The following is a 14,447-nucleotide window of genomic DNA, read 5'->3' as shown; positions in this document are numbered from 1 at the left end:
AAAAATCAATCAATTAAAAATAAAGAATACAATTACATCAAGGATTAAAGTTGTGGGCTCTGCCTTTAAATAATGTCTGTGTTCACCCTAGCTAGCTTGGCTCAGTGGATAGAGTGTTGGCCTGCAAACCAAAGGGTCCCGGATTCGATTCTGGTCAAGGGCATGTACCTTGGTTGCAGGCTCCTCCCCAGCCTGGGCCCTGGTCCAGGTGGGTGCAAGAGGCAACCAATCGATGTGTTTCTCTCACATCGATGTTTCTTTCTCTTTCCTTCTCTCTTCCACTCTCTTTAAAAGATCAATGGAAAAATATCCTCAGGTGAGGATTAACCAAAAAAAGGGAAATAATGATGATAATAATAATAATGTCTGTGTTCTCTTACATATTTAAATAAAATATAAATGAGTTTTTATATAATTTTAGATTTACAAGTCGTCCTCCCCCCCCCCCCCATTAATTAGATATAGCAAATTGTATTTAATAGGATCTTTTATTGATTACTCCCTGGACTTATATGGTTCAGAGCTATGTCTTTGGATAGTGGTGAGAGTAGTAAAAACTTAAGAACCAATCAGATTCTCTAATGACTGACTTTGACCCCAAATTTTCATTTTTGCTATTTCATGTAATAAGTTAATCAGTGAAATAGTTTGGATGTTTACACACACACACACATTTTATTAAGAAAAATTTCCAACTAATACGCTATCTTATGAGTTATTTCTATTTATTTTTAAGATACTCAATTCAGTTCATTTTTGTTCTAAAAAATTAGGAATGAACTGAAAGTGTTAACAACTTTTTTTATAGGTTATTTTATCAGATGCTAGTGCTCCTGGCGAAGGAGAACATAAAATCATGGATTACATTAGAAGACAAAGAGGTAAAACTGATTTGTAAATATTTGATTATATGTTCTATTAGAAAGAAAGATAAGCCGTTATATGAAAAGCATTTGTAAAATATGACATTTCTTTGGTATAAAATATATTTATATAAATATATGTTTTCCCCTCTTTAGCCCAGCCTAACCATGACCCAAATACTCATCATTGCCTATGTGGAGCAGATGGTAAGTTTCTTTTTATGGGATTTGATTCTCTTGGATTAAACCAAAACAATTTGATGGGTTGGTGTATAATAGTTGATTACTCATGGGTGCCTAGAAATTCTAAAATGCCTTGCTTATTTTATGTTTGAGAGGGAATTAGTTTTGAGTTGTTTAATCTGTAATTAATTTACCTATGCTTATATTTTACATTAAAACCTTTAATATTGCTGCACATAACTTTAAAATGGAAAATTTCCAAGTGTTGACCGTGAGTGGTAGTCTGAATTCTAGGCCCATGTATATCTGGAGGACATCTTGTTGGCTGAGGACTGCTAGGAAGTGTTAGGCTTTTTGGCTTTGCCATTTGTTTGTCTGCCCCTTTGGACTTTGCTTTGTACTGGTGTCTTACTTTTTTGAGGATGTCCTGTGCCTTTCATTATGGTAAGGATCTTCTCAAAGTGCTCACTGTTCAGTTTTTTGTTGTTGTTGATAGCTGATCTCATCATGCTCGGCCTTGCTACACACGAACCCAACTTTACCATTATTAGAGAAGAATTCAAACCAAACAAACCCAAACCCTGTGGTCTTTGTAATCAGTTTGGACATGAGGTCAAGGACTGTGAAGGTTTGCCAAGAGAAAAGAAGGGAAAGGTAAGAATTTGAAGTGGTAGTTGCCTCATTTTTAAATTTTATTTAATAAAACATACATATTTTTTATTGTAACAAAATATAAAATGTTAACTGTAGGGAGTGGTTATAGGGTTAAAGCCTCGGACTGACCTGCTGGCAAAGCCACAAACAAGTCCCAGCTTAGAGGGCACAGCCCTCTCATAATTAAGCTTGACCTTATGATGCTTTCTAGATCCTTCCTGGGTAGCTAATGGGCTGTGGGAGGTGCAGCAAGTGCTGCCAAAACAAGTGAAACTCACAAGAACATTGTAACTATGGTGACCACTACCTTGTTTCCTCTGACTATAAAATAAAGCATCAGCTTGCAGTCTGGATCTGTTCTGTGGTCTCAGCCAGGCATAGAAGATCCACCTAGACCCAGCTTATTCTCTTTGTGTGTCTTTTCTTCATCCTTCGCCGCCCTCCCTCAGGCTCGCTGAACCCTTGGCTGTGCTGCATTTTAAGTGTATAATTCAATGAGAATAAATATATTTAGGTTGTCTCATTTTTAAGATGGATAGAGAAGATTATGATTGATGAGGTTTTTTTTTTTTTTTTTTTTTGTAGGCTGGGTGTAAGTGAATAAAACAATGTTTTCTATCCGGTCATCTCCCATGGCCTGTGTTTCAGTGTCCCAAAGTTTAATTAACAGAACAGGGAAGATTGATGAGTTTTTTACCTAGTACTCTGTTAACCCTCACAGAGATGTATCTTTTAAAGATCTTTATTTAAATAGATCAGAGACATAGAAGCATGGAACAGACTGATGAATCTCAGGGAAGACAGGTGTGTGGGTTTGGGGTAGAGAGATTAACCAAAGAATTATATGCATATAAGCATATGGGTGCAGACAGTAGTGTGGGGAAGGCCTGGGCAGAGGGGTGGAGGGCAGTGTGGGTCAAAGGGAGAGAAAAAGGGGGCATCTATAATACTTTCAGCAATAAAAATGAATTTAAAAAATATTTTTCCATCTCTCTTTTTTTTTAATATATTTTATTGATTTTTTACAGAGAGGAAGAGAGAGGGATAGAGAGTTAGAAACATCGATCAGCTGCCTCTTGCACACCCCCTACTGGGGATGTGCCCGCAACCAAGGTACATGCCCTTGACTGGAATCGAACCTGGGACCCTTGAGTCCGCAGGCCGACGCTCTATCCACTGAGCAAAACCGGTTTTGGCATCCATCTCTTTTTTTATACTTTTTAATTACAGTTGACAGTCAATATTTATCTTAGTTTCAGGTGTACAGCATAGTGGTTAGGCAATTATATAACTTATGAATTGGTCTTCCAGATAATTCTACTACCCACTTGGCACCATACATAGTTATTACAGTATAATTGACTGTAAACCCTATTCTGTACTTTTCATCCCCTATTTTCTAACTACCAGTTTGTATTTCTTAATCTCTTCATCTTTTCACTCAGCCACACTAACCCCCTTTCATCTGGCAACCTTCAGTTCTCTGTATTTATGTTTGTTTATTTTGTTCTTTAGATTCTATATATAAGTGAAATCATACGGTATTTGTCTTTCTCTTTCTAATTTATTTCACTAGCATAATACTCTCTAGGTCCATCCATGTTGTTGAACATGCTAAGATTTATTCTTTTTTTATGGCCAAGTATTGCATATATGTAACACTTTATCCAATTATCTATTAATGGGTACTTGGGTTGCTTCCACATTTTGACTGTCCTATATAGTAAAAGCCTAATATGCTAAGTGTCCGGTCGGCCGTCAGCTGTTCAACCAATCAAAGCGTAATATGCTAATGATATGCTAAGGCCACCCAACTGCTCGCTATGACGTGGACTGACCACCAGGGGACAGACATTCTGACTGGTAGGTTAGCTTGCTGCTGGGGTCTGGCCAATCGGGACTGAGCGAGATGCTCTGGACACACCCTGGAGCCCAACCGCGATCCTTCCCTGGCTGTGATCATGCACCGGTGGGGTCCCTTGGCCTGGCCTGCGCCCTGTTGCAATCCGGGACCCCTTGGGGGATGTTGGAGAGCCAGTTTCAGCCCGATCCCAGAGGCCAGGCCGAGGGACCCTAGCGGTGCATGAATTCATTCAACGGGCCTCTAGTTATAAATAATACTGCAGTGAACACAGGGGTGCATATATTTTTTTAAATTAGTGTTTTGGATTTCTTCAGCTAAATACCCAGAAATGGAATTGCTGGGTCATAAGGTAGTTCTACTTTAAAAAACAACCATATAGCCCTGATTGGTTTGGCTCAGTGGATAGAACGTCGGGCCATGGACTGAAAGGTCCCAGGTTGAATTCTGGTCGAGGTCATGTACCTTGGTTGCAGGCTCAATCCCCAGTAGGGGGAGTGCAGGAGGCAGCTGATCGATGTTTCTCTCTCATCGATGTTTCTAACTCTGTATCCCTCTCCCTTCCTCTCTGTAAAAAAATCAATAAAAATATATTAAAATGTGTGTGTGTGTGTGTGTGTGTGTGTGTGTGTGTGTATGTATGTGTGTGTGTGTATGTGTGTGTGTGTATATATATATATATATATATATATATATATATATGTGTGTGTGTGTGTGTGTGTTTTAGTGATTTTTAGAGAGGAAGGGAGAAGGATAACGAAATAGAAACATTGATGAGAAACATCAATCAGCTGCTTCTTGCATACCCCGCACTGGGGATTAAGCATGCAACCTAGGCATGTGCCCTGAATGGGAATCGAACTAAGGACCTCTGGGTTCATGGGTCAGTGCTCAATCACTGAGCCACATTGGCCAGGTAGTAATGCTATTTTAATTTTTTTGAGGAGCCACCTTACTGTAAGTACTTTCCATGGTGGGTGCACCAATTTGCAATCCCGCAAACTTTGCAGGAGAGTTCCCCTTTCTCCACATCCTGGCCAATATTTGTTTTTTGTTCTTAGTCGATTTATTGATGCTAGCTATCCTGATAGGTGTTAGGTGATACCTCCTTGTGGTTTTAATTTGTATTACTCTGGTGACATTTAACATCATTTCATATGTCTATTGGTTATCTCTATGTCCTCTTTTGAGAGGTGTCTATTCATGACCTTTGCCCATTATTTTATTTTATTTTTTTAAATACTTTTTCATTTTTCAATTACAGGTGACATACAATGTTATATTAGTTTCAGGGGTACACTCGGTGATTTAGACATTGTATAACTTACTAAGTGATAATCCTGATAAATCTCATACCCATCTGAGACCATACATAATTATTAGAACATTATTGACTATATTCCCTATGCTGTATTTTACAGCCTCATGACTATTCTGTAACAACCAATTTGTACTTCCTTTTTTTAAAAATAAATCTTTATTGTTCAGATTATTACAGGTGTTCCTCCCCCCCCCCCCATAGCTCCCCTCCACCTGATTCCCCACCCCACCTTATGCCCTTACCCCCGCCACTGTCTTCATCCATAGGTGTAAGATTTTTGTCCAGTCTCTTCCCACACCCCTCAGTCCCCCTTCCCCCTGATAATTGTCCGTCCCCTCCCTTTCTATGTCCCTGATTCTATTATATTCACCAGTCCATTCTGTTCTTCACATTTTTTATTCACTTGATTTTTAGATTCACTTGTTGGTAGGTATGTATTTGATGTCTTTTTGTTGTTCATAATTTTTTACCTTTACCTTTTTATTCTTCTTCCTCTTCTTAAAGAATACCCTTCAGCATTTCATGTAATCCTGGTTTGGTGGTGATGAACTTCTTTAGCTTTTTCTTGTCTGTGAAGCTCTTCGTCTGACCTTCAATTCTGAATGATAGCTTTGCTGGGTAGAGTAATCTTGGTTGTAGGTTCTTGCTGTTCATCACTTTGAATATTTCTTGCCACTCCCGTCTGGCCTGCATAGTTTCTGTTGAAAAATCAGCTGACAGTCGTATGGGTACTCTCTTGTAGGTAACTAACTGTTTTTCTCTTGCTGCTTTCAAGATTCTCTCTTTGTCTTTTGCCCTTGGCATTTTAATTATGATGTGTCTTGGTGTGGTCCTCTTTGGATTCCTCTTGTTTGGGGTTCTGTGCGCTTCCTGGACTTGTAAGTCTATTTCTTTCACCCGGTGGTGGAAGTTTTCTGTCATTATTTCTTCAAATAGGTTTTCAGTATCTTGCTCTCTCTTCTTCTGGCACCCCAAAAATTCGGCTGTTGGTACGCTTAAAGCTGTCCCAGAGGCTCCTTACGCTATCCTCACACTTTTGGATTTTTCTTTCTTTCCGCCTCTCTGGTTGGGTGTTTTTTGCTTCCTCATATTCCAGATCTTTGGTTTGACTCTTGGGGTACGGTGATCTACAGTTGAGTTTCTGTATATTCTTTATTTCAGACAGTGTATGCTTAATTTCTGACTGGTCCTTTTCCATTTTTTTGGTATTCTCATTAAGGTCCTTGAAGGTCTCTTCAAGTTTCTCAGCGGTTTTTAGAAGATTCTTGAGTAACCTTATAAATGTGGTTCTGAACACTGTGTTGTTCAGTAGTTTACTTTCCTCCATCTCTCCTGTTCGTGACATGCTTCGGTGTCTCCGCATTTTGGCTGCCTCCCTGTGTTGATGGAGTGGCTTTGTGTGGTCAGTGACCTATAGGGGCCGGTAGCTCAGCTTCCCCAATCACCCTAGGTGGTCACTCTTAACCCTTTGTGGGCTGAGTGCAAAGTCTTGTTGTAGTTAAGCCTTGGTTGCTGTTGGTACACTGGGAGGAATTGACCTCCAGGCCAATTGGCTGTGAGGACCTGCTGTGTCTATAATGGAAGCACTGCTGTGCTGGAGACACGCTTATGGTACAGGGCTTTTTTCAGTGGGTTTTGGTGCTCACTGAGTCCGCCTCCCGAATGTGTTACTTATGGATGTGAGGAGTTGAAATCTGGTGTCTCACACTGACCTCTAGGTATACTGGCTTGTGGATCTCCAATGGGGTGCAGTTCAGCTGCTGTCTGAGGCCACCCTGCAGGAGCTACAGCGAGAACTGCCGTCCTCTCCTCCTTGCTTGGAGCTTGGAGGCTTTGGAGCTGTCTGTACCGGGTTGCAAGTTTACTAGTTTAAACTGCAATAGAGAAGGCCATTCATATGCAAAAGCTGCTGCTAGGAGCTTGGGTGTGTTTGTAGATTGTGCGGGGCGGAGTCTCAGGGCGTCTCACTAGGCTAGGGCATGGCAAACAGCGATGGCTGGCGGTGAGCCGCCTCCAACCATATCCCCGTGTCTCGCGCCCTCGCCCAGCCAACAATTCTACCTCCACGCAGCTCTGCTAGTAAGCCACCCTCACTCTCCGACCCACTGGCAGACAGCCCAGTCTCTCCCCAGAAATTGGATTTCAGAGAGATTGGGGGCTTGTCTCTCTTCGGATTGAAGAAAGCAACACCCGCCTCCAGCTAGGCTCCGCCGCCAGCTCGTATCGCACGTGCGCTCCCCTGTACTTCAGTTTTTCAGTGTTTGTGCCCTGATTGCTCCCGTCTCTTTCAGTCTAGTTGTAGAGGTTCCGCTCAGCCAGCTTTCCCGTGGTTCTGGGTGATAGACGTTCTGTCTTTTAGTTGTAGTTTTGGAAATTGTTTTGGACGGTAGCAGCCCAGATGTTTATCTACGCCGCCATCTTGGATCTCTCTCCAATTTGTACTTCTTAATCCCTCCACCTTTTTCACCCATCCTCCCACTCCCCCCCCCCCACTCCTCCCCCAGTCTGGCAAAGTCAAAACATTGTCTGAATCTGTGAGTCTGTTTCTGTTCTGCTTATTTTGTTTTTTAGGTTCAATTGATCAATATGTACTTATTGCCATTTTATTGTTCATTTTTTTTTTTCTTCATAAAGAAGATCCTTTAACATCTCATGTAATACTGGTTTGGTGGTGATTCCTTTAGCTTTTTCTGGACTCTATTCTGTTCCATTCATCTATGTGCCTTTTTATGCCAGTACAGTGTTGTTTTGATTACTGTAGCCTTCTAGTATAATTTGATATCAGGTAGCATGATACCTCCAACTTTGTTCTTCTTTCCCAAGATTGTTGTGGCTATTTGTGTTTTTTTGTGGTTACATATTAAATTTTAGGATTATTCTAGTTCTGTGAAAAATGCTGTTGGTGTTTCTATTCGGATTGTGTTGAATCTATAGATTGCTTTTTGTAGTATGGACATTTTAACAATGTTAATTCTACCTATTCATGTGTATAGCATATGTTTCCATTTATTTTTATTTTCTTCAATCCCTTTCTTTAGTGTCTTGTAATTTTCTGAGTACAGGTCTTTTACCTCCTTGGTTAAATATATTCTTTGGTATTTAATTTTCTTTTGATGCCATTGTAGAGGGATTTTTTTTTCTCAATTTCTGTTTCTGATAGTTCATTATTGGTATACTAGAGGCCTGGTGCATGGATTTGTGCACCAGTGGCGTCCCTCAGCCTGGCCTATGGGGATCGGTTGAAACTGGCAGTACTACATCTCCCGAGCCTGGGGCCGGGCACCACACTACTCCTGCTCATCCTGGCCCCCACTGCGCCTACGGCCACGACTGCTTGGTAGGCTCGCTGCCGCTCTGCTGCAGTCTTCGTGTGCCTGTCCTAGGGCTCATCATGAAGAAGCGACCACAGGCTCACGCCCGATCAATCCCCATGCTGGTCCTGATCCTGGGGGGAGGTGGGGCGCATAGGAAGAGTGTCCACAGGAGAAGCTCTCGCGTATGGCCTCTAGTGTAGAATAAAAGTGGTGGAAGTGGACAACTTGATCGTATGGGAAATGGTTTTAGTTTTTTTCCTGTTGAGTATGATGTTAGCTTTAGGTTTGTCATAAGTGCTGAGAATTTTTATCATAAATGGATGCTGGGTTTTGTCAAATGCTTTTTTTCTACCTAGTTATATGATCATATTTTAAGTTTTTAAGTAAATAAGCATTTAAGAGCATGTACACTTATATTACACTCATATTATTTCCACTTTTCTAACATATCTATATGAGACTTAGATCTTATAGGTAATGCATATTGCACATGGTTTATTTGTACGAGTAATTTTTTCAATGGTTATGCTTCTTAAAAGGAACTACAAGTCAAATTTATTAAACATTTTGTTTTAAATATTAAAGTTACTCTTAGTTTCTACATATTTTGGGTTGCTTGATTATATCCAGTCCCCTCTAAAGGGGTTTTTGTTTTAATATATGGAACCTTTTAAAAAGACATGCTGAGTGAAGAAAGGCAGGTAAGAAATATACTGTATGTTCACAGAGAAAGATCTAGAGGACTTTACATCAAAATGTTAATATTGGTTGTGTGTGGGTTAGGAGTTGGCAAACTACAGCCCTAACTGGATTGCAGATTTGGCCTATGAGCTAAGAATGATTTTTACATATTTAATGGGTTGTAAAAAACAAAAAATATAACATAAAATAATATGGGACAGAGACCATATGTGACCCCTACAAGCTAAAATATTTACTGTCCCCCTTCAGAAAAATCATTTGCTACTCCTTGGTGTAAATGTGACTGGGATCATGGGTAATTTTTATTTTTAAAACTAGAGGCCCAGTGCGGGGGTGGGGCGCGGGGTCCCTCAGCCTGGCCTGCGCCCTCTTATAGTCCGGAACCCCTCGGGGGATGTCTGACTGCTGGCTTAGCTAGCCCGGCTTCTGGCTGAGCGGTGCTCCCCTTGTGGGAGCGCACTGACCACCAGGGGGCAGCTCCTACATTGAGCATCTGCCCCCTAGTGGTCAGTGCACATCATAGCAACGGGTCGTTTCACCATTTGGTTGAGTTGCATATTATGCTTTCATTATTTAGGATGTTACGGTGAATACTTTTTTTATTTAAAAAATAGAGTATTAAAATGGATCTGCTTTAAAAAAGCCATATTTATTTGATTGAAAGTTTACAGAGTTTAGAGTGGACATGTTTAATCCTTGATCCCTTTCTTGTAGCACGATGAACTTGCAGATAGTCTTCCTTGCGCAGAGGGAGAGTTTATCTTCCTTCGTCTTAATGTTCTTCGTGAGGTATGTAGTCATAATCATTGGAATTGGCACTCTAAGACAAGTGTGCCATTAATAGCTTTAATGTCAATGTTCTTTTTTGGTTGTAGTATTTGGAAAGAGAGCTCACCATGGCCAGCCTTCCATTCACATTTGATGTTGAGAGGAGCATTGATGACTGGGTCTTCATGTGCTTCTTTGTGGGAAATGACTTTCTTCCTCATCTGCCATCGTTAGAAATTAGGTATGTGTGTTTTTGTGGGTTTTAAGACTTGCTTTAGCCTCCTTGCCTTTACAGTGAATACTGGTCCTAATGCATAATATTTGTTTCCTGGTGGCAGGGAAGGTGCAATTGACCGTTTGGTCAACATATACAAAAATGTGGTACACAAAACTGGGGTAAGTTAACTCTTGAATAATTTCAAAACAGAAATATTTGCTTTTATATGAAGGTTATTTTACATGTATTTTATTACTTACAGGGTTACCTAACAGAAAGTGGTTATGTCAATCTGCAAAGAGTACAGATGATCATGTTAGCAGTTGGTGAAGTTGAGGATAGCATTTTTAAAAAGAGAAAGGATGATGAGGTAAAGTGTTTCTATTGCAGTAGCTAAATTGCTCCTGTCTCTAATAGGCTGTGATGATCCTGTGATTGTACTTTTAACCTCTTTGAGTGCATTGTTATATCATTATAGTGTATCGAACATCAGTGTAATCATGAGTGGTAGTGCTTTCATTATTTTATAAAGGTTTTGATGCTTGCTTTGTGGAATTATATATATTGTACACTGTGAGTTGCATTGTAATATTTTTCTCTTCATATTCTTAAGATATAAATCTAAACACCTGTCTAATCAATAGGATATGAAATGAGGGTTCCAAGGCTACAGGAATGCTGGGATTGAGCTGCCATGTTTATAGGAAGTATTTATGCTCTGGAAGACAGGTTAAGAGCTAGGAACTTTGTACTCTGGTAGTAGAATATAGAGGGTGTGATTTGGATTGCATTAGCCAAGGCAGGGAGTTGCAGCTTTGAGTAAGAAATTTAAACTTAAAAGAGGGAAATAAGGTGGTGGAGGTGGGTGGGTTGGTGGGTGGGAGGAGATCAACCAAAGAACTTGTATGCATATATGCATAACCCATTGACACAGACCATAGGGGCCAAGGTGGGGGTGTGTGGAGGCAGGCTAGAAGAGGTCAGTGGGGGAAATAAGGGCACATATGTAATACTTTCAACACTAAAGATTTTTTTAAAAGAGGGAAATAAAGTAACAAAGCTCTTAGAAATTGATTACATCTGATAGTGTGGAGGGCTTAGGTGAGAAGTTCGGGTTTTTGACCTGGATAGTTAAGAGTTTGCTGGTGCTCTTTACTGACATAGTAAGTACTGAGGGTAGAGCAGGTTAGGGTGGTGACAAGGTAGAAATCAAATTTCATTTTGGAGGTATTGAGTTTGAGAGATACCTCAAGCACTCAGGACACCTGAAAGGAGAAAAGCCCAGGAAGCAATTTGATAGGTATGTGTAAAGCTCAGAGTAGAAGTTTTTTTAAAGGACATTTGAGAACCATTAGCGACTAGGAGGTACTTCAAGTCATGAATGTGAACTTGAAATCCCTGGGAGCTTATATGGAGTGAAAGTGCCTCCAACAGAAACCTCGAGAAGCGTGGGCATATAAGGAGAAAGAGGAGCCAGTTCTAGAGAGATAGGAGGAAATACCTGAAGAGAGGAGAAGTGGAGGTGTCAGAGTGATATGAACAGGCCCCTAGTCAGCAGCCAGGGGTTCAGAGGCCCTGGGGAGTGAGTGTGGGAGAGGGGCAGCAGCTTGGAGACTGAGTGGGTTGTGGGGGAGTGGCAAGGGAGGCAAGCAGTGGGTAAAATGAGCAGATAATAGTAGCAGATAAGAGTGAAGGAAATCCTTTTGGAAACTGATTTTATAAAAAGTCATATGGCTATTTTGAGCAAATAGCAACATAATATTGCTATATTGCTTCATGATCTTCTAACATTAAAACATGTCGTTGTATCTGACAAGATTTCATGTTTTCTTCAACTTTTTATACTGTAGCTGGTGATCTCTTATTTTAGAATTTGGAGTACCATTTTAAGTAAAAGAGTGGGTAGACTGTAAGCAATCCAAAGCTTTTGGTATTTGGTAATCTTTGATGGCAAGAATTTTTTATATGTAAAATTCAAATAACAGAACTAACTTTGTCTGGGATACCAAATGTCTACCAGGACAGCCATTGTTAACTAAGTCTTCAACAATTATAGTGGCTCCACTTGACCTGCTGCCATTTATGTGTTAAGAAAAAACTGTACGTAGTGTGTACTGCTTGGTGTAAAAGCCTCATGTTAGAACAGTCCTTTTATGTGGCTTTAGCAGACTTTACACTATTAAATATTGGTGATATTTGGCATTAGGGCAGGTTGTATGGGATTTGATAGATACCAGAGTGCTTCAGATTTAGGTAATAATGGTTTTCAGACAGCCTGGCAAAGAGGACATTTTAAAACTTTGGGTCTTTTTGGGTGTCATTGACTTCATATGACATCCATCAACATGGTTGGGCATGGGGGAGGGGAGGACACGGAATTTATGAACTCTCAGAAATTCCATTGTATTTTCCTCGAAAGTGTGTCCACTTTTGACAGATTTCCAAAGGAGTTGATAGCACCCAGATGGACCTATTCTGCATATGTGTGACTACCACCCTTAGAAATAGGTATTTAACTGACCAGCAGAACAGATAGTAGAAGAGGCATGCATCAATATTTACTATTTAAATTGAGCAATTAGGTAAATGTGATGCTTTTTGTTTTATGAGCTTTGAGGTTTGCCTTTTAATCTTAACCAATATTGTCTGTTTATTCGGCAAATATTTATTGTTACCATGTGCCTGATAGTATTCAGAGTGTTACTGATAGAACAAACAAAACAAAAACACACAAAAATTCCTAACCCTGCAATGCTGACATTCTTCTGGGGGAGATGGATGATAAACATAAAAACCTAAGTAAATCATGTAATGTGTTAGGGATAAGTGCCATGAAGAAAATTAAAGCAGGTGAGGAAATAGCTGGGAAGGTGGAGATAGGTAGTTTGCAATTCTAGAAAAGGTGATTAGAGAGGGCCATGCCCAAAGATGACTTTGAATAAAGACCTGAAGGATAGGAGGGAGTAAACCATGCAGACATTTGCAGGAAGAGCATTTCAGATGGAGGGACTAGCCAGTGGAAAGGCTCGGCAGAAGCATACCCAGATGTTCACAGAACTGCAAGGAGCCAGTATGGCAGGAGCCGAGAAGAGGTCAGAAAGATGATGGCGGGCTAGATTTGGCAGGACCTTATAGGTCATTATAAGGACTTTAGCTTTCACTCTGGAGGGGTTTGAGTATAAAAGTGACAAGATTATCAAAGGGCCACTAGCTGTTATATTGAGACTCATTGTATGGAGGCAAAGATAGAAGCAGTCAGTCAGGTCCAAGGGATATCGTATGGTTGTAGTGGAGGTGACAAGAGCTAGTTGGATTCTGCATATTTTGAAGATAGAACCAATGGGATTGGCTAGTGGGTTAAATGCTAGGTGTGAGAAAAAGAAAGCTATCAAGAATGAATCCTAGGCATTTTATCTGAGCAATTGAAAAATGGTCTGAGCAACTGATGAGGAAGCCTGGAAAGTGAATCGAGGTGGTGAATGGAAAGAGATCCTGGTTGGGAAGTCTTAAGTATTTAGATGGTATTTAAAGCCATGAAGCTAGATGATTATTCCCATGAGAGTAGAGAAGTGGAGAGGTCTAAGTATTGGGTTCAGAGTAACACCAACAAAGAGGTTGGGGAGTTGAGGAGCAAGCGCAAGCAGCAAGAGTGAATGAGGAGAGCCAGGTGAGTGTAATGTCCTGGAAGCCAAGTGAAGAGCATGATTTAAGAAGGAAAGAGTCATGGTCAGACCAGGACTGAAAACTGAATAATGGATTTCACAGCCTATCAGTCATTCGTTACTTAGATAAGAGAAGTTTCACTGCAGGTGGGGGCAAAAGCTTGATTAAATAAATTGGTGGTTTTCATATTTTAGGAGGTTTTAAGGTAGTCATTCACTATATATTTAACATTCAACCCCTCTCCTGGCTGAAAGCACAATTTTCAAATTTTGTTAACACATTGCAGTTGGCAGTACTGACCTGGAAAGGACAGTGAAGCTATAGGATGACAGCCAGTACAGTACCAGCTGGCCCCTGTTTTAGGCCAGAGCTGCAGCCATGGCCACCTTAGCCGTCATTTCAGTGCCTTGATAATCACAGAATTTTGGGCATGAGAGGTAAAGGAGGTCTTTGAATAGTCCGAACAGTTAGTGGGGAAGCAACATCAACCCCAAACCCTATGCAGTTGAAACCACGGCTACATTTTGAAAACTTGATGATGCAGATTGGACCCTTTCCTATGAGTTAAAATTGGCCCAGAATAAGCAGTGTGAACATCTGAATGTCCTTCCTTTCATTTAGTTGACTTTTTAGAGCCCGGGGGTTGGGGTGGTGTTTGCATAGAGCCCACTTCTCTCCTTACCCACTGTGTCATATACGTTACAGAGTTAGAAATTGTCAAGCCCTTTTTAGGTAACAGAGGCTCACTATTGTCTTCTCAATATTTTTAAACTGACATCTTGTTTATTAACTGACTTTAAATACAGCTTAAGAATTCTTTGTTTTTCTATTTGTAGCTTCTACACATTGGTAGCCTGTTCACTCCAGGGTAGAGCCAATAGTTTTTGTCATGAGTCTTTCA

At 40.5% G+C, this 14,447-nt stretch overlaps 1 protein-coding gene across 1 annotated transcript in view; it reads left to right on the top strand.

Annotated features, from left to right (window-relative positions):
- Window positions 1-14,447, top strand: part of XRN2 (5'-3' exoribonuclease 2) — a 94,005-nt gene that overhangs the window by 23,081 nt on the left and 56,477 nt on the right. The window contains exons 7-13 of the mRNA XM_079783977.1: window positions 809-881; window positions 1,020-1,070; window positions 1,543-1,700; window positions 9,613-9,687; window positions 9,774-9,907; window positions 10,005-10,062; window positions 10,146-10,253. Coding sequence (XP_079640103.1) covers window positions 809-881; window positions 1,020-1,070; window positions 1,543-1,700; window positions 9,613-9,687; window positions 9,774-9,907; window positions 10,005-10,062; window positions 10,146-10,253 — 657 coding nt within the window. The remainder of the gene's footprint in view (window positions 1-808; window positions 882-1,019; window positions 1,071-1,542; window positions 1,701-9,612; window positions 9,688-9,773; window positions 9,908-10,004; window positions 10,063-10,145; window positions 10,254-14,447) is intronic.

Source organism: Cnephaeus nilssonii (assembly GCF_951640355.1).
Source record: "Cnephaeus nilssonii genome assembly, chromosome: 11".
In the NCBI taxonomy this organism is placed as follows: domain Eukaryota; kingdom Metazoa; phylum Chordata; class Mammalia; order Chiroptera; family Vespertilionidae; genus Cnephaeus; species Cnephaeus nilssonii.
The sequence above is the reverse complement of the archived record's forward strand: the minus strand, read 5'-3'. Positions and strand labels throughout refer to the sequence as shown.